Here is an 18945-nt window from a genome sequence, read left to right on the forward strand (position 1 = left end):
GCCCTCCAGGACCTAGACTGTGGTGGAGGAGGCAGTGGCGGGTGGAACAGCTTTGTGGACTGCTGAGGGGTGTGCAAACCCAGGGATTGGAGGGTGACTCAGGAGTCCTTGAGACCATGGAGCCTAGAGTCAGCTCAGAAAAGAGCCCTGAATCCCCATGTATTCTGGTCTGCATCTCCTGGAATAGCCCAGAAGCCTGCAACCAGGAGCTATGTTGTATGGCCCCCGCCGCCACCATGGCAGCCGAGTCCATCAGGTTCCAGGCTATCTGGAGGACTCCATAGGCCACCATCGTGCCTTCGCTCACCAGTGCGGCAAACTCTTGGGCACCATCCTGTGGGAGGGCGTCCGTGAACTTACTGAGGATTCCACAGGTTAAAATTATAAAGTCCCAGCAGAGCCTGGAGGTCAGAGACCCTAAACCAGTGGCCTCTGTACTCTGGTGCCAAGGGAGCCCTCTCTGGCAAAGAAGGGGGTGACACCATCCCTCAGGCCACTCAACTGTCAGTTGTCTGTGGACCCTTCCACACCAGCAGTCCCCTAGTCAACTTTTAAGGAGCACCAGGCCTTTCTTAAACGGGCTGCAGAGAATCTGGGCTTGCAAATTGAAGAGGTCGCTGAAGAGGCAGACCACCTCTTCAATGTCATCTCAGCCACTATACTGTCAAAAATTGTATTGCCCATCCACCCAGTGGTGATCAAAATAGCCAAGCTTGTGTGGCAAAACATCCTCATCTATTCTGCCAACATCCAACAAAGTGGAAAGGAAATATGTCCCTGCAAAGGGCTTTGAGTATCTGTATACTTATCCCCCCATCCACAGCAAATGAAAGCGACAGACAAGGGCCACCCCAGTGGAACGGCCAAAACTAAGGAGGCCAAGAGATTCAACTTATTCGAGAGAAAAGTTTTTTCGACGTCCAGTTTACAGTTTAGGGCAGCGGTGGGCAACCTGCAGCCCACGAGACAGTTTGTTTACATTGACCGTCTGCAGGCAGGGCTGCCTGCAGCTCCCAGTGGCCCGTGCTCCGATTGTGGAACCAGCGGCACTTTGGCTGGCTTGTGTGATGCAATCAGGGATGGTTGGGAGTACTGGACCAGCATCACTGGCACCTCTCATGGATTCCAGTACTGCCATGCGGGGGGAGGGTGGGGGGGATGGACCACGGCCCCTTCTGCGTCAGCACTGCAGCTGGTGCCCCCTCAGTCTCCCATGTGGGAGAGGAATTGCCCCATCTTGGGGCTAAAGTCGCAGTCCGATCCTGACCACTGCCCCTCCAGAGACCATGGGGGGGCCGTCGAGGCCAGAGTCTGCTTACTGACCCCGGTAGGTGAATGATGGGGAGTAATGCCACCTGCTGGAGGAGCAGTACTGGGGCAAGTGAAGTTACAAATAATTTTGATGCTGAAGTCCTAGGTTAACAAAGCCAGGGTGTGCTAACTCAAGTTCTACTAAAATAGGGCATACATTTCAGGGTAAACATTCCCTGCAAGACGGTTTAAAGCAGGGGTGGGGCTGAAATAAAATCATCAGTTGCGGGCCACACAGCCATGCAGTGCGCAGGCTCAGGGCTTCCCCTAGACCAGGGATGAGCAAACTTTTTGGCCTGAAGGCCACATCTGGGTGGGGAAATTGCATGCAAGGCCATGAATGTAGGGCTGGGGCAGGAGGTTGGGGTGCGGGAGGGGGTGAGGTGTGTGGGAAGGGGCTCAGGGCAAGGGGTTGGGGTGCAGGAGGGATGCAGCAGGGATTCAGGGTGCAGGGTGCCACAGGGGATTCAGGGGGGGTTCGAGGTGCAGGAGGGGTTCAGGGTGCGGGTTCTGGCCAGGCACTGCTTTCCTTGAGCAGCTCTGGGGTGGCAGTGGCATGCAGCGGGGCTTAAGACAGGCTCCCTGCCTGCCCTGGCCCCACGCCACTCCTGGAAGTGGCTGACACCAAGTCCCTGTGGCCCCTGGGGGTGGGGGCAGAGGGCTAAGTGCATCGCCTTTGCCTGTGGGTACCTCCCCCTGAAGCTCCCATTGGCTGCAGTTCCCTGCTCCCGGTCAATGGGAGCTGCAGAGGATGGTGCCTGCAGGCGAGGGCAGCATGCAGAACCCTTTGCCTCCCCCCCCTTGCCCCCCCCCCAGGAGGCACTTCCCTGATTGCCCCTGCACCAAGGGGCCACTGGGACATGCTGGTCACTTCTGGGAACTGCATGGAGTCAATTGGACTTCTAACAGCCTGGGACAACCCTAGTGTCCCACACTGTGGGGCGACCCAACATTTGCGGCTTCCAGCCCCGCAGGTCGGGGCCGGGGGGGGGGGGGGAGGAAAGAGGGGAGAAAGAGGGCCCCTGAGGCTTAGGGCTTCTGGCCCACGGTGTGGAAAACTTGCTGCAGGTCGGACGAAATGAAGCAGCAGGCAGGATTCGGCCCACAGCCAGTAGGTTCCTCATCCCTGGCTTAAAGTATTCTTTATGCCATTTTATTAAACATTTACAGATATTAAGAATCAAGACTAAGCAATTCGTTAGCACCTATAAAGTTTGCACATTTATTACATGATAAACAACAAGCTAATGCCTTCTGCTTTACGTATAGTTCACATGAGATATTGTTACTCCATTCTTTGATTAAGGATTCAATAGCTAGTTACACAGTGTACCTAACCTTTTGAAAATGCAAACTCTCGATTCAGAAAAGAATAATTATAGGCATGTAATTAAATCCTTACTCAGGAGACTGGGATGGGGAAGGAGACCTTTCAAACGTCCCAGACAGAGCAGGAGATGCTGGCAACAATGGCTCTCGAGGAATTCCTGATGGAATAGTGTTTGTACTTGCATCCACATTTAGGTTCTAAAAAACAAACCAAAACAGCATGTTTAAGCAGAGGAGTGTTAGGACTGCCCTTGTTCTTGTAGGTTATTTACTTGCAAAGGAACAAGAAAACGACATGATTTACATATTAATTTATAGTGAACAGCCACAGATCAACAGGCTAATGCTGAAAATAAAGGAAGCTAAGTCAACTCTCTATTGCGAGGGGAGAAGGAGCAGCCACGGTTTGACCACGAAGATGGTTCAGAGAGTCTCCCAACATCCTTTTCACCTTCAAAAAAGTGTTTACTCCTGGGCTTTGGTCAGACAGATCCAATGGGCACAGCAATACTTGGGATCCAACAGTAGAATCCTTACCTGAAGTACCTTCTTGTGTAGCCATTTGGAACCAATGACACCATGAAAAGGTGCTGTTCTTGGGCTCTGTCCTAAAAGCCTGATTTTTAGCTGGCAAAGCTTGTTTCAATGCCTCTTAATGGGCCCCCTGACAACAGAATCACTTCTTTCAACTTGGTATCTTGCAAAGGCAAGTTCTTGGTAAGTGTCTTATGGGCTTTGGTACCTTTTTGAGACGAGCAGGTAGGCCTAACAGCCTTTAGAGAAGTGCTCTTACCCAAGGCCTAAAGGGCCCTTTTAATGCCCATCTGAAGTGGGACATACCACTGAATATGAAAAACACCTTAAAATTTTCCACTGCTCAAAAGACTGATCCTTCCACCTGGGCAAGGCCAAGAGAATCTACATATACTAAAATCCAAATAGCTGCAAAAGTAAAGAGAAATTTTACCCATCCTAAAACCAGCTCTAACATAATAACCAATTACAAATATTAGATTTGTCCATCGAGACAAAAGGGAGAAGTTGGCTCTGTGACCATCTTGGCAAGCAGAGAAGGGAAGTAAGGGGAGCAGAGTGTGTGTATACAGGGGATTTTTTTTGTCCTCCAACCACCACTCAGAATTGATTCCATGCTCATGTGGCTAGGCATGAGATTCCTACAGTGGGGTCGGTAGACAGGCAATTCCATGAAGGTGAACAGTAATCCATGAGGTGGTTATGATTCAGATCACATACTGACTATGCAGTTTCTCTGAACAAAATCAGACTTGCACTTTAGTGAAAACAAAATCACTAGCAGCTGCATGGAGCACATACATAGTCTGTGTTTAGGAATTAACTAGAGAAGAGTACCACTCTACACCCACAATTACGTGGGTAATGGCTTGATCCTGCAAAGTACTGAACATCCTGGCCCAAATCCAGCACAGCACTTATGCACATACTTAACTATAATTATATGAGTAGTCTCAATAGAAGCATATGATGGATTTGGGTCTCAGTGCTCAACTCCTTACATGATTGAGCCCTAAAATTTCATGGTTAGAGAACAGACACAATGTGGGTGATTTAATATCTTTTATTGGCCCAACTTCTGGTGGTGCGAGACACAAGCTTTCAGGCTTATGCAGAGCTCTTCTGAAATAGTTTCCCAAGCTATACTTAGAGGGGGAGTATGGTGCATAATGAAAGGACTGGATATCTAGGTTCTGCTCCTGTCTTTTACATAAGAACAGATAAACTGGGTCAGACCAAAGGTCCATCTAGCCCAGTATCCTATCTTCCAATAGTGGCCAATGACAGGTGCCCCAAAGGGAATGAACAGAACAGGCAATCACCAAGTGATCCATCCCCTCTCGCCCATTCCCAGCTTCTGGCAAACAGAGGCTAGGGACACGATCCCTGTCCACTCTGGTAAAATTTTCAAGAGAGACTGAGGGCTGATCTTAAATATCCTTATATATGGCCAAAATGCACAGACAAGTTGGTGGAAAAGTGTGTGTGGGGCAGTGGGGAGGAGAAGGATGAGGAAAATGGGTGAAGGTGGTATAGAAGCCACTTTTGCACTGTTCTGTAAACGGCTATACCCCTCGTTAGAACAACCTTTAGAGCTTCTTTAACTGACATCATTAGCAGCATCAGTGGGCAGAAAACGTAACCAAGGATTGCTACGACATAGGGCACTTCCCCAACCACATACCCTTTCCCACCCACCCTAATACGGTGATAGTAAGGAGGATACAGTGGAAGAGAAAGAATATTGTGTAAGCCCCTTTATGATGCTCTTTACCACTAGTGGGTCACCCTTACACCAAGGAAGGTGATCACCCCTGAGCCAGTTAAACCAGTTTTGTAAATAGTCCACAACAACCCTCCTGCACCGGAGGATCTGGTTACATTATAACTGGGAATCAACAGTGTTGATAAAGTTGCAATAAAAATAAAGCAACCAAATTTAAACTGAAAGATTGATGGAACAGACTTCCACAACCCAGACTCTTTGATAGTCACTGTGGAATTAAATCTCTCTTGGAGAGCACCCTGGGCCCACAGACTGCATTCTTTAGGACCCTGTCCTCTGCACTATCTATGAACAGCTAGAGAACATGAACTCTGAATTACATCTCTAGCTGCATCCTGAAAGTACAGTCTGCCAGGTCATTTTGGTGTATTTTTACATTCTCCAACTGATCTCACACATCAGCTCTTGGATTCAATTGGTTGAGCAATACTTCTTATTTCAATTAACAAGCCCAGTGTTTAGAGAGAGTTTCCAGGCTCTCTCCTTGTATTTCAGAGATTGAAAATATGTTTTCCCCATCTGCATCTGTTTTCTAGGTGTTTAAGGGGAGAAAAAAACTGACAAAGCAAATTATGAGCAAATTGTGGTGTAAGATTATTTTTCACTTAATGCTATCAAAAAAGTAACAAGTAGTAACCTGATGCAGCTGGGAACACTGAAAAAAGTGGTATCTGTTTTCATCACTAGCAACTAATTAAAAATAGTTACTCTGGGGCACCAATACTCCACACCACCTCATTTATCCTTCAACAAGGAGGGTGCATCCTTCCAACCAACCAATAGGATGAGACTGGAGATGACAGCAAAGGAGTTATACACAAAACAACTATAGTTTTCCATGACCTACATAAAAGCATGGTTAAATTCTACCTGAATTATGTTTTTACTGCATAAACCACAGAATTTGAAACAAGGAGGTATGTAAAGCAGTAAACTCCAACTACTCACTCTTTCCTTTGACGTTCCCATTATGACACTGGACACTCTGTTTTCAAACAAGTCTTCAGTCTTCAAATTGCCTGCAGCCCCAGGTAATGGAGGGAAGCTGGATAATCCCAATTCAAAACTAGGAGATGGAGGCTTTGGAGGTGGCGGAGACTGCGTTTGACCTCTCTGTAACAACAGAAGTGTGGCATATTATGAAATCAGACTACAGTTAAGGAAGATTATGGGATTCTGATACAAAACTCTTAAGCACCAAAAATAGGAAAGACCAAGGCCTTAATGTTACTCACCACTGGATCCCTAACAAGATTTAAATCTGACTAAAAGGTACAATGGGAAGTGAGGACTATAAGCCCTATTTATACACACAAGCTGTACTCCTTTAACTATACTTGAATAGTTACTGAGTTATAAGTGTGGATGCAGTTATTCCAGTATAACTTATGCCTGTAGAGGAAGGGGAATAAGCTGTATCACTGTAGAGGACCTTTATACTGAGAACTGTCTCTACACTAGCAGCTATACTGGTGCAATTATTTTGATAAATAAAAATTGCCATCCCGATCCAAAATAGTTATACAGGTACAAAGTCTACTGGAAGACCAGGCCATTTGCTGAACAGTGTTTAGTAGCTTACTTATGCATTGTCTGTCACACTACAGTGTAGAAATAGAAGCTTATTTCTCCCCATCAAGTCACTGTTTTAGAAATTATAGGACTTAATACAAAAAAGGAAAAGTTACACAGCAAAACTTTATTTGTCCAGGTAGTTTCAGTAAAAACTGAAACAAAAACACACACACACACACACACACACACACACACACACACACACACACACACACACACACCACAGGAGTAACTGAATTTTGGATTGTACTCATGCAGAGTACAATTTCAGAGATAGAAAAAGTAACAAAAAGAAATCTCCTTCACATTTTTGTGGGGGGTGATTTTTTATGCGTTTATAAATTACATCTAGATTGAGGAGTAACAACTGTTTTACACTATATTGTACTTTTCCTCCTTGAATTCTGGTATATACCTTGTAAACAAGGAAATAATTGTTGTGACTGCTCAGGCCTGTTTCAGGACAGGAACTGAGACATGCCCATGATGGTTACCTACTCGGACAGGTGAGTTGCTTAAGCAGTGACAATTTAAGAGTCACCTCTGCACAGTCAGGAGGATTCCAGGTGTATAAAAGAGGAAATGGCCCCATCCACCCTGTATTTCCTTCCATTATCAGCAGCCTAACTTCTGGACTCAAGTGAATATTCTTACTCCCAACCTGAAGAAACAGCTTTTAACTCCAGAATGCCAGTGTGGAACTTTCATCTTCTACAAAGTTCACAAACCTTGAAGAGGCTGGATAAAAAGGCGAACCACCAAGTTGACCATTTGGAAATATTATTGTAGATCAGGGAGACTGAAACATTTTCCTGACGAGCATGTTACCTTGACTTTATACATCTGGAATGACCTGAGTGACTCTGGAATAAGTATCAAGAAGGGGTAGCCTCTTTATAATCAGGGAGCATCCTGGCCCTGATGCAGGTCCCAGATGTAGTCTGGATAAAGTTAGCAAGTACCTAGCTAAGGAACCAGTCTGTGGACCAGTCTAAGTACAGACATTGAATGATTGATGTCTGAGACTGATAGGGTCAGGACAGCACAGTACTCTTCCTTGATTTAAAAAGAAATATCCCATGGATGCTTGTGGTTAATTGGGTGAAAACAGCAGGGCTGAAGTCTATCCTGTGAAAATATGTCAAATATATGCCAACATTGCCTTACAGGTGGCCATGTCCATGTATTGAATGGCTGAGGTAAACCACTACACACCAGTAACTCCACGGAACTGTTGTTAATCTCAACTGGGAATTCCAGATTTACACATTAAGTATTTTCCCACTGGACACTCACTACCTGAGCACTCAGGTTCTGGTAAATTTAACACAATGATATTGTCACTGTGCTCTATCATACAAAGATCTCATTAGTGTCTGAAATTAGGTTTGTTTTTTGGTGTGGTGTTCCCTCTGAAATCCATCTCATTTCACTCCGGGCCAACTTCAGACGTACTTTAGAGGCTTTTTCTCTTCAAAGATGTTTTTAAGAGCTGAAACAAATTACAATCAGAGTTCTGACTCATTTTAATAGGTGTTCCAGTTATACCATTGACACTGCATCTGTACTTGAAATAGACTGCCTGCTATACTTAGCAGATGAAGGCAGCCCAAGGTCTTCCTGGACCTCCAGCAACAGAGATTCCAGGACTAAAGCACTGGCAGTGCAGCACTCAACAGTCCAATCCAGTCAGAATCAAGATTTTTGATGCCAAAGCAGTAGGGTCTGAAGAGCAGCTGTCAACTTTTTTTTTTTTTAAAGTATATTTAAATTGCTTTCTTCTAGAAGCCTGCAGGATTGTAGGTGTGCAGCTGACTGCATATAAGCAGGACAAATATACAGCTACAGTGATCCAACAATGGCTGATGATAGCAAAGACTACTTCAGAAAAGGTCTGAAGTATTGCTTTGTTTCTGAGACAGGCCATAGTGTTTGTAAACTAGATGTCTCCAGGCAATAATGGTCCTGGACAGTTTTAAAGTCACAGCACCAGCACATGATTAGAAAAATCAGACATTTTCAGAGCCATTAAGTGGTGCAGGACTGAATGAGACTTATCAGGTACAAGAGCCACCTCAAATCTGGGCCCAAACACAGCTTACAAGGTTTCAGTGATGTCATCCAGACATGTTGGTTAGGGAACTGAGCTGAACAGTTTTAGAGCAGAAAAAGGCCAAGGTCCTACTGGGGAGTTGGTGTCAGAAATGCCACGTTAGCTAGTAAAGTTGATGCTGGACATCTGATGCCAGAATTGGTCAACTGGGCCTGAAGAGCCACTGCCATGAGCAGGAGTGAAGGCGCAGGAGAGCCATCTCATGACGTTGTCCAGACAGTACCTGTGCCTAATGGCAGGGCTGGCTCCAGGCACCAGTATTCCAAGCAGGTGCTTGGGGCGGCAATCTGAAAGGGGCAGCAGTCCGTGTGTTTTTGCCCCCAAGCAGCAAGTCGAATTGCTGCTGCGGAGGGTGGGGGCAGTCTGTGTGCCGTTAGGGCGGCACGCACGTTCCTGCGGCAGCAGCAATTCGGCAGCAGCTTCTATGTTCAGCTGTCCGCAGTGGCACAGCTTCTGGCTGAAGACAGAAGCTGCCACCGAATTGCCGCTGCTGCAGAAACGCGCGTACTGCCCTAACAGCACACGGATTGCCCCCACTGTCAGCGGCGGCAATTCGGCGTGCTGCTTGGGGTAGCGAAAACAATAAAGCCAGCCCTGCCTAATGGGTACCATTTCTTCTTTGTTCTTCTAACTGAACAAACCTGTACCAACCTTTCAATCTAAAACGTAAGAAAAAGAAAGGGAAGCAACAAGGACACCATGTGTAATCCAAGACTGTCGTACATTTGGCTGCTAAAAAAAACAACTGAAGGGCAGCTGGGCCCATTCTTCCTTTTATACCATGTGAATTTCTGGAAGGCGTTTTAACAGAAACAGACCCTGCTGTCTAGAAAATTCCACAGCTCAATGCCACAAGGCACCAATCCCACAAATGGGACTATGCAGAGGCCACCTCCTTTAGCGAGGATCTGCAGTAATAATGTCAGGATGTTGCAATAGTAGTCAAATGGGGTATGGCAATGAAGTTTTAAATAAGTGAATTGAGGGAAAGGCTGTGGGTATAAAGTTAAATCAAATCGTGGGTCCCACAACAGAGTTACACCAAAAAATAACTTTACAATCAGCATCTGTAAGCCCAAGCTTTTCACACTTCAAGTCTGACATTTTATTTATGCCTAAAATTAGTTGTATTAAGTTACAAATTAACAGCATTTTTTGGTAACTTGCAATATTGTTAGTGCAGGCCACATTCAAGTCCTAATCCTTGAGTTTTATGTAAATGGCAACTATGCTCACAAACCACACATCGTAAAAGGAGCTCACTAGTGTCTGAAATCAGGTGTGGTGTCCCCTCTGAAATCCATCTCATTTAACCCATTGCCAACTTTAGAAACACCTTAGCGGCTTCTTCTCTATAAAGATGTTTTTAGAGCTGAAACATCATACAACAGTCAGAGTTCTGCCTCCTTTTAATAGGTGTTCTAGTTATACCATTGATACTGCATATAAATTAATCACTGTAAGATATCTAATTCTTTAACTCTTAATTCTACTATGGTGCACTAGTGATTATCAAGTTCCAAATGAGGTATATCTGAATCTCAAGGAATCCTTGTACTTACCTTGTCAACTTTTCCTGGAAGTTTAAATATACAAGCATTCAGCCCAAGTAGTAAGAATGGGGGTAACGTATTATTTAAAAAACCTGGCATTTCAAATTCTCTCAAACCTTCTGCATTAATCATCATATCTGGGGGGTGGGGGAGAGGCATATTTGGTGTTCATTACGTGGTGTATTCTAATGTGGATTTAGATGTATTTTCCTTAACAAAGAACAGGCAGTTATCTTTAGTTTATTATTAGAATGCATGTTTTCTTGTATAACATCTTATTTAAGCCTGGTCAGTTATTCTTCATGGTAATCTGGATATCAAGTTTTTTTGTTATCCATATTTTACTTATAGATTAATTATGATCCAACACTCACTGTAAACTTGTCCTCCCTTTTCTTTCGATAGCCATATGAATTTTTCCTAGAAGGGAGAACATACAATTAACATCAGAACTTTGCCTATATGGGATATAAAAATAAATTTATTCTTGAATTACATTATTACAGTAACCCTCATCCGAGAGGCTTATTATACAAGCCATTATTTTAGAGACAGTGACTAGTAAGGATTAAAGAGGAAACATGATTGAAGAAAAGCTCATGCTAGAAGAAAGGCACGAAGTTTACACAAGGCAAAACTATCTCCCACTTCCCAGCCCCCCACCCCCCCTTTTTTTTTTTTTTAAGTGAAAGAATTCCCCTGTTCAAAGTACAACTCTATCTAAAACTATGAGGAAGTCTCAGGACACCCAAAACCATCCAATAAAAAAGGGGCTGAATACTTTTTAGGAAAAATATATATATATTTAGGAAATTATTTAGTACTGGCTGAAACTTTAAAACATAGCTTATTTGCAGGAAAAAAAATCTAGTTACCTAGCTTTCGTAACTGTTGTAATTCAAGATGTATTGCTCATGTCCATTCCAAGACCCACCAGCCTACCCCTCTGTTGGTGCAAAGCCGGGAACATGGAACTGAAAGGGCAGCGGGTTGGCAGGGCCCTATATATGGTGCCATGGAGATGTCTGAGCCGACCCAACGGGTACTCCTAGGGGAAAGAGTTTCCGGCTACTGTGCACGAGGCGCGCGCACACTTATTTGGAACTGACATGAGCAAGCACTTGAAGAAGAACATGTATTTTATCTTTAGCTTTTCATTATATCTTTCAAAAAGACTAAGGTAAACAGCAATTATGATGCTTTATTAATATGTCTATGTATTAAGAAAAAAATTAGAAACTCACTAGGAAATATCCTAGAGTTTTATCCCATGCGAAAAACATCAGAATGTAAATTCTAATACACACCTGTTAATTCTTTCATCTACATTATAGATGTTAACATATTGTTCACAACTTAAGGCTCTTTTAGAAAAAGAAAAAGAAATCCAGATATAGTTCTTTAGCATACAACACTAAATGATTTCATACAGAAGTTCTTTTACATTTAAAATACTCATTTCTATTTAGTGAAAAGGCAAGGTAAATTTGACTTGACTTCAGCTTTCCAAAAAAACTTAACATTCCATAATTAAAGCTCATGATTTAGTCATGAGTATTTTTAGTAAAAGCCGTGGACAGGTTATGGGTAATAACAAAAATTCACAGCCTGTGACCTGGCGGGGGGAGTGAGGGTACCAGGGGATTACTGATGGGGGAGCAGCCTGGGGTCCGCTGCTGGAGCAGCAGCTGGTGTGGTTGTCCCCCGAGCCAACTGCTTGGGTGACCCTGCGGTCAGCCACACTGGCCCCTGCACAAGTCATGGAAGTCACAGAGTCACAGAACCCATTTCCACACCTCTGTGCGGGACAACGGAGCCCTATTCACAATTCAACTGGTTATTGATAAGGAAGAGTGATAGCTTCCTTTTGCCCTCAAATTACTTGAAAATACAATACTAAAAGCACGATTAACAAATAAATCATACTGCCATTTTTATCTCAATGGCTTCCATATCAAATCTGCTAAATCTGTACATTAAAAATTGCTTCTCTAACTCCCAGCCTGCCAACTTCACCTGGGAACTAAAATGTAAACGGGATTTTTGCCTTACAGCACAATCGATCCCAGAGTCCAAAATGTGCCTCAGTTACTCCTATGCAACATTATGTTCTTTGCATGACACAGGCATAAATGAAACCATGATTTGGTTCTGCCACTGAAAGTCAGTTAACTACATTATGTGTTAGCTGGGATACAATCCTGCTCACATACTCCTAGGTGAATTATCTACAGTATTAGACTGAGTGCAAAGTATTAACTATTTCAGTCAATCTAGCAAGTTATGACTGAACACACAGTAAGCAGGACCAGCTGAAAGTGCCATTTTAAAATAGTCACTTAAGAAACCAATGCACTTAAACTGGGCCCCCCATTTAAATATTTCCTGGAGATTCTATAAGCATAACACTTTATATAGTTCAGAAAATGGATGATTTTAGCACGTCAAAAACAAACACGAAAGAAGGAAGAACTTCAACATTTTACCACCACAACAGGTTACTGCTGTTATTTAATATTAATGTATTGTTTAATCAACTGAACATGTTCAGAGAAAAAATTCTCAGAGCCTTAATTATATTGCAAAGACATAGCTATAGTTAAATATTGATCTTTTAATTTTACTCCTGTGCATACAAATCAATTCTCAGAAGCAGATCACACCATAAGGTATTTATACAAACCACTGTTAAAAACACTCACCTTCCTCTTCCTAAGCCAGGGGAAGAGTCAATATTAGTCTGTTCCATTCGTCCAGTTCCTATATCCCTCTTGGTATAATTTGTAGTAGTATTTTGCATTCGTGTCCTGTTTTGCCCTGGCTGCCTTGTCTGTGGACTCCTGACACCATTAATTAAACGATCAGCAGAAAAGTTGAATATTGTAGGACTGTCTAGAAGCCCAGGTCCCCTTTCTGCACTGGGTATGGTGTGCCGTAGATGTGATTTGCTAGGATTCCTACAAATCGGGAATACATTGTATTAAAAAATGGTTATGTGAACTGCTTTAGCACTTTGTTGTATATTTATATAATCCCTATAAATTGATCATCCTGTTAAAGAGAGATGGATTTTCATTTGGATACATGTGAAGTATTTTTAGCAAAATTAAACCTTCAAACTTCTATTTTAACTTAGTGCTTGACCAACTTAAATATATAACAAACTAATCTGCTGATAACTATATTTCAAATAATGTAATTGCAGCCAAGGAATTCATGAAAGGCATTCCAAATAGAGTATTCTCAGAGCTGAGGTGGCAAACCAGTCCAGAAAAACAATTTTAGTAATCTGCATTACAGAAAGATCCAAGTTCCCACTGAAAATGTTAAGCCAAACTCTGATCATGCACCTAGCAGACCAGTTCAGAGCTATGAGGCAGCAGTGCAATCAATCACTTTTAATATTGCTGAGTCTTTATGTTGATATCAGTAAGTATCATCTGGCCATATTTAATCTTAAAGCAAGTTTAATTTACTATGCACTTTGCAAGCTAAAGCTTTTTTTTAAGCTATGAAGAATAAAGTAACTTGCACAACACCTGGAATATAGATATTTTAAAAAATTATATATATTTTTATTTGGTTGAACTTGCCTGCTTCTGGGAGGATACTGTCTGAGTGAAGTCAATGGAGAAGCAGGGGGCTTGAAGGTTGGTGATGTAAACCCATTGATAAATCCAGCACTGTGAAATGGTGTTACCTGGAGAATAAAAACATTGTGTGGACATACATTTATAGATTACATACTATATAACCAAATGGAATGTTTATCTTCAGAGTGGAAAAATACTTGTTTATACGAAAGGTCTTGAATCTCTACAGGTTTGTCATGATGGCAACTATGTTATTCCTTAAAGAAAGATAAATTTGGAGGTTAATTCTCCTTATTTCCAAGATCTAGTCCTCTTTGCTTGCTCTGAATGCCTAAAGTTATTTTTAAACCTATATCCCATGTCATTCTATGCAGGACAGTATTCCAAAAAGGGATTTTTTCATTTTTAGTTTAAGATCATGTGAAAATTTAAGGTTACTTCTTACAACGGCACAAGCACCAAGAAAATTGTCTTTTCTGCCTAATTAGTTCAAAGTAAAGTTTGCTGCTCCAAGAAAAAAGAAAAAAAACAACCACCACCACCACTGAATGTGGTAACAGTAAGACCAGTCTCAATTAATACTTGCATCAGCAAGATGAGCTGAGAATTAACTTTCAAACAGCTATGAAAAGAGGACTACATAAATGCTTAAGAGTTCCAAGTCCTTCTCAAAGAACTGGAGGCTACATGATGTCAACCAAACCATCCTCTCCCCCCTCCCCACAAAAAGCATTGTCTGGAAATGCAAAGAGCATCACAAAACATTGACAATTGAAATTTAACAGTGGAGTTTTCACATCACAGCTTACTGTTAGCATAAAATAATATGCCAGCAAACAGGCCATCATCATCAAGGAATTAAAAGTGACACTGTTCAATACTTTAGGCTTCAAATTTAGGTAATAAAATTTTTTTACAAAGTCTATTAACAGAAGTGAAGATTCAGTGAAAAAGGCTTGCGCTAAAGTTACAGCATTTGTAATCCAAATGCTGCAACATGGCACTAGTTGTGAAGAACCAGAAAGTCAAGTATTTTTTATTGTCCAAACTGAGTGAAATGCATGAGGTAAATTAATGTAATTCAGGTTATTCAAATCAATCTTTAAGAGATGGTACTGATCATTTAAAAGACTTTCCTCAGAAGAGCCCTTAGTTTGAAAACATTTCGTATGATTGTCATTTTCTATTCAGGGAATGTCTTCTCCTTCTAGTTCTAAAGGAACCATCAACATGTTTTTATTGACTTTGACATAACCAGTGATACTGTTGGACAACAAGAACGTGACCATGTTTGAAAGTGGTACAATTACTGCTGTTACTGAGTCTTCATTTGTCCACATCTCAAAAAACAAACAAGTTTCTAGGTGTTACTTAATCAGGACATGGGTGTCCAGAGATGAACATGCACTCCAAGTCTCCTCCCCATTCTATAGCTCCCTTTAAACACTAACTGCAAAGGGTTCTGGCTGCTTTCCCTATGCGTCAAATGTGCTCATCATAACTTTTAATTATCTTGCCTTTCAATACGCAAGTTCTTTCACTGAGACTTTAATCATTTGCCAAGATTTCTAAACAGTATCTCTTTAATTTTGAGCACTACTAACCTAGTTTATTTTACCCTCAATTAAAGATAGATGTGGTGGTGGGAGGATGGTTCCACTTGTGACAACCCTTGCCCCCACCAATCAATGACACTCCATAGCCAGTGAGTGCACAAAAAGCTGCATGCATGAATACAACTGGCCAAACAAGCAGCACAAGTGAAGAGCGGAGCTGGCTGAAGTAATTCTGACATGGCACTAAGTCGCACATTGGGTTTCTTTGCGTATATACAACATGCCTCAGGTGGCCCATCACCAGGATTCATCACCGAACTTTGTCTGCTGGTTGGATCATTAGCTTCCCTGACTGGGCTGGGTACTGACAGGAAGTGTGACATGAACACTCATGCAAGAGTAAGTGGGGAAGAGGAAAGGCTGTAGAATACAGGGAATGTGGGGTCTGTCAAGTAGCTAATGTGACTGCACTAGCAACGCAGACCTAAGGCTGCTGCTAGCTTTGAATATAGAAAATGTAGCATTTCTTTAAATCAGTACTTCCTTAGAGATTATCAACAATTCTTAAACCTAATAATAAAGATGTTAGTTTTGCAACTGTCAGAATGTGTCGAATAGGGCAATCCTGCAAATTAACCTTGCAAGAGAAAAATCTTAAATTTTAAACTAATGTGTGCTAGATTATCCCCTCTCAACTAGCCCTGTTAGGTGCTTTCCACATATAATATTGAGTGGATTTATAATATACTCATACACATATGCTATGAAAATTACCTTTCAAAAAGTATTTAATAAGAATCCTCCTCCGAGTAATAGTAAGTGTCTAACCTCTAGAACAAAAACCCTATTTGAATTTGAAGCATGTGGAAAGTAACTTCTGAGTCTTCCCTTTCTAAAAATAGAAAACCAGATGCCTCTTTCAAAGAGAGGCTCTCATACTCCAAAATATGTACTGCCAATGTCCATTTTCAAGAAAAACCCACACGACATACATTCAGAAGAGTGGAACTTAGATTGTGACCTCTCACATGCAGTCCTTCAAACTGAATGCTAAACACACTTCCTGAAACAATTAAACATGCAGCAGCTGTAGACAAATCCTTCTCATACTCCTAAACACTTACCAATGTTGGATCAAGATAGCTGTGTGTAGTAGACCAGGTCTGTGGGGCAATTAAGCTGTACAGAGGAAACTGTTGTTGGGGACTGTATACTGGAGGTAAATAAAAGGATGCTGTATAACGCTGTTGTGTGTAGAGGTTCATGTCCAGAGGTCTATATCCATTCTTTGGCAAAAATGTATTTATAGCTATTGCCTTTGCTTTTATTCTTGCCTGCAAGACAGATTTAAAATTACTTAATTACACCTACCTATTACCTTAATAGTAAATAAAATAGTACAAACAGCTTTATTTACCTTAATTGGTTTTCCTTGGAAAGTTTTCACTTCTTCTCTAAGGTATCTGTAAGCCTTATAAAATTGACATTTGTAAAAAAAAAAAGCTGTCAAATATCCATTATGAATATTAATTCAACACAACTAGTGTTAAAGAGTTTTGGTAGACCAAGAACTATTGCTATATTTGAAATATCACCAGTACTAGGAGGAGGTCAGTAATTGTATAAAACAGTCAACGCAAGTTAGAACACTTGAGTCATTGAAGTAAATTTGATATAGAATTACACAACTTTTTTAGAAGGCATTTAGAAAGTCTAAATCAATATTTTATTTCTTCAGATAGGGTGATGCTTCAAGATGTGCTACAGAATATCACCATTTGTAGTGTAAATAAAGTTAAAATATTTCACAGAAACAAGAACACATGCACACGGCATGAAGTTGTTACTGGTTACGTTTACTTAACATCAGACTTCTGATATTACTAACTGGAGGTTTAGCAGTATTTCTTTGACTAGAAATGTTCACAAAAAAATTATATATGTATGGATTTTTGCCCACCCTGATCTGCTATTGCCCTGAAGCATTCTAAAGACTAATATTTTACTTCTGAGAAAAAAAAAAGTTGTTACCTGCTGTGCATCAGCTTCTGACTCAAATGTAATGAACCAATTGTCATTATAGGCAAACTCACAGTTGATAAATTTAGGCAAATTATCTCCCCTGAAGAGTGCTTCAACCTCCTAAGAAAAGGTTGGGGGGCAGGAAGGAGGATGGATTTGAAAAAAAACAAAGGTTATTGTGAAGTGCAGGACTTTGAATGTGAACTACTGGTAAGAGACAAGAATAAAAATGCTTTTCACTAAGAACAGAGAGATTAAAATACCCGCAGTAATGCTTAATCTTAAAGTTTATTTTTAATATAAAGGAATATGAATGTTGCATTACGAAGGTCATACTGGAATTTTTCTTCTCAGTACTGTTTAAAACAGGAGCAAAAATCTATTTAGAGGGCTTTCATTTGAGAATAAATGCAGGATTTCTATTGTCTCAAAATAGTGGATTTAGGCAACACAGAAGCGAAAATACTTTTCAATGTCAATTTACATTGCCTAAAGTACAAAATATTCCATTCTGCTTTATTCATAGAATCAAAAGCCAAGTAATATCCAGAATCATGATGCGACTCTGAAGACCTGACAGCGGCTTTGAACATTCTGGTCAGACTTTGTACAATTTTCTATTATGCTAGAAGATGTATGCAATTAACATCAGCTGTAGTTTCTACAGTGTTTAGCTACACTATGCACTTGGCTTCTGACAGGTCTTGGCCATTTTTAAAGCCAGTGGTTCACACAGCTATTTTGCAAATGTTCAAAGCAGATCAGCTACATAGTTCCAGCATCAATACATCTTATGATAATCAGCAAATGGGTGACAGGGGGAAAACATCCATGCAAGAACTTTGTACGCACATGAAATGTCTCTTCGCCAACTACTTTGAAAGTTAAAATAGCTGGATTATTGAAAGGAAGACCTGCCATATCTTTTGTTTACTTTAAAGTCCATTGTTATTTCCTATTATTTTTTCCTTCAGTAATATAATACATTTCACTGCTTTCAACATTAATTGTTCTTGTACATTTTCAATTCTACGCTTTCCCATCCTGTGTCAAGTCTCTTTGCCTCCTTCTTGTTCCCCAAAATGAAGTAGTTAAGGATCCCTCTGCTGCTCCATCTTCTTTCTACTATCTCAAGTCCAATCTGCTTAAAAGATATCCACTGAATGTCTTCATTATTCAGGAATTGGGAAACACTTCCCCCTCCTTGTCCTCCCCTTCCCCCAATGTTTTTCTTCACATTCCACAGTTAGTGATCCACTGGACCACTAACACTCCTTCCAACAAACTAGTGTATATTAAGCTGATGGCCTCAGTGCTACAGGAAAGCTTCTGATGCCTGAACTCACACTCAAGGACAGGCTTCCGGCTTCACCAGTGACTTTTTCTGTTAAAAGTTTTTCCTTTACACAATTTTATCCATTTACTAGGTTATGCCCCAGAGCAAAGAGGCTGGAACATATTGTAAAGAAGGCAAGCAGAAAATATTTTAAGGGAGGGAGATTCTAAGATGAGGAAGGCCATAGAGAAGTACTCTGCTGATCTATTGTGGAGGCATGGTCACCTGCCTAAATCC

General features: G+C 41.5%; 1 protein-coding gene across 1 annotated transcript in view; it reads right to left on the reverse strand.

Moving 5' to 3' along the window:
* The window catches only part of LARP4B (La ribonucleoprotein domain family member 4B), a 104937-nt gene that overhangs the window by 14838 nt on the left and 71154 nt on the right, over nucleotides 1–18945 (reverse strand). The window contains 8 exon segments of the mRNA XM_030550134.1: nucleotides 2714–2838; nucleotides 5909–6073; nucleotides 10576–10621; nucleotides 12904–13158; nucleotides 13795–13901; nucleotides 16475–16684; nucleotides 16768–16821; nucleotides 17382–17492. Coding sequence (XP_030405994.1) covers nucleotides 2714–2838; nucleotides 5909–6073; nucleotides 10576–10621; nucleotides 12904–13158; nucleotides 13795–13901; nucleotides 16475–16684; nucleotides 16768–16821; nucleotides 17382–17492 — 1073 coding nt within the window.

Source organism: Gopherus evgoodei, chromosome 2, assembly GCF_007399415.2.
Source record: "Gopherus evgoodei ecotype Sinaloan lineage chromosome 2, rGopEvg1_v1.p, whole genome shotgun sequence".
Classification (NCBI taxonomy): Eukaryota; Metazoa; Chordata; order Testudines; family Testudinidae; genus Gopherus; species Gopherus evgoodei.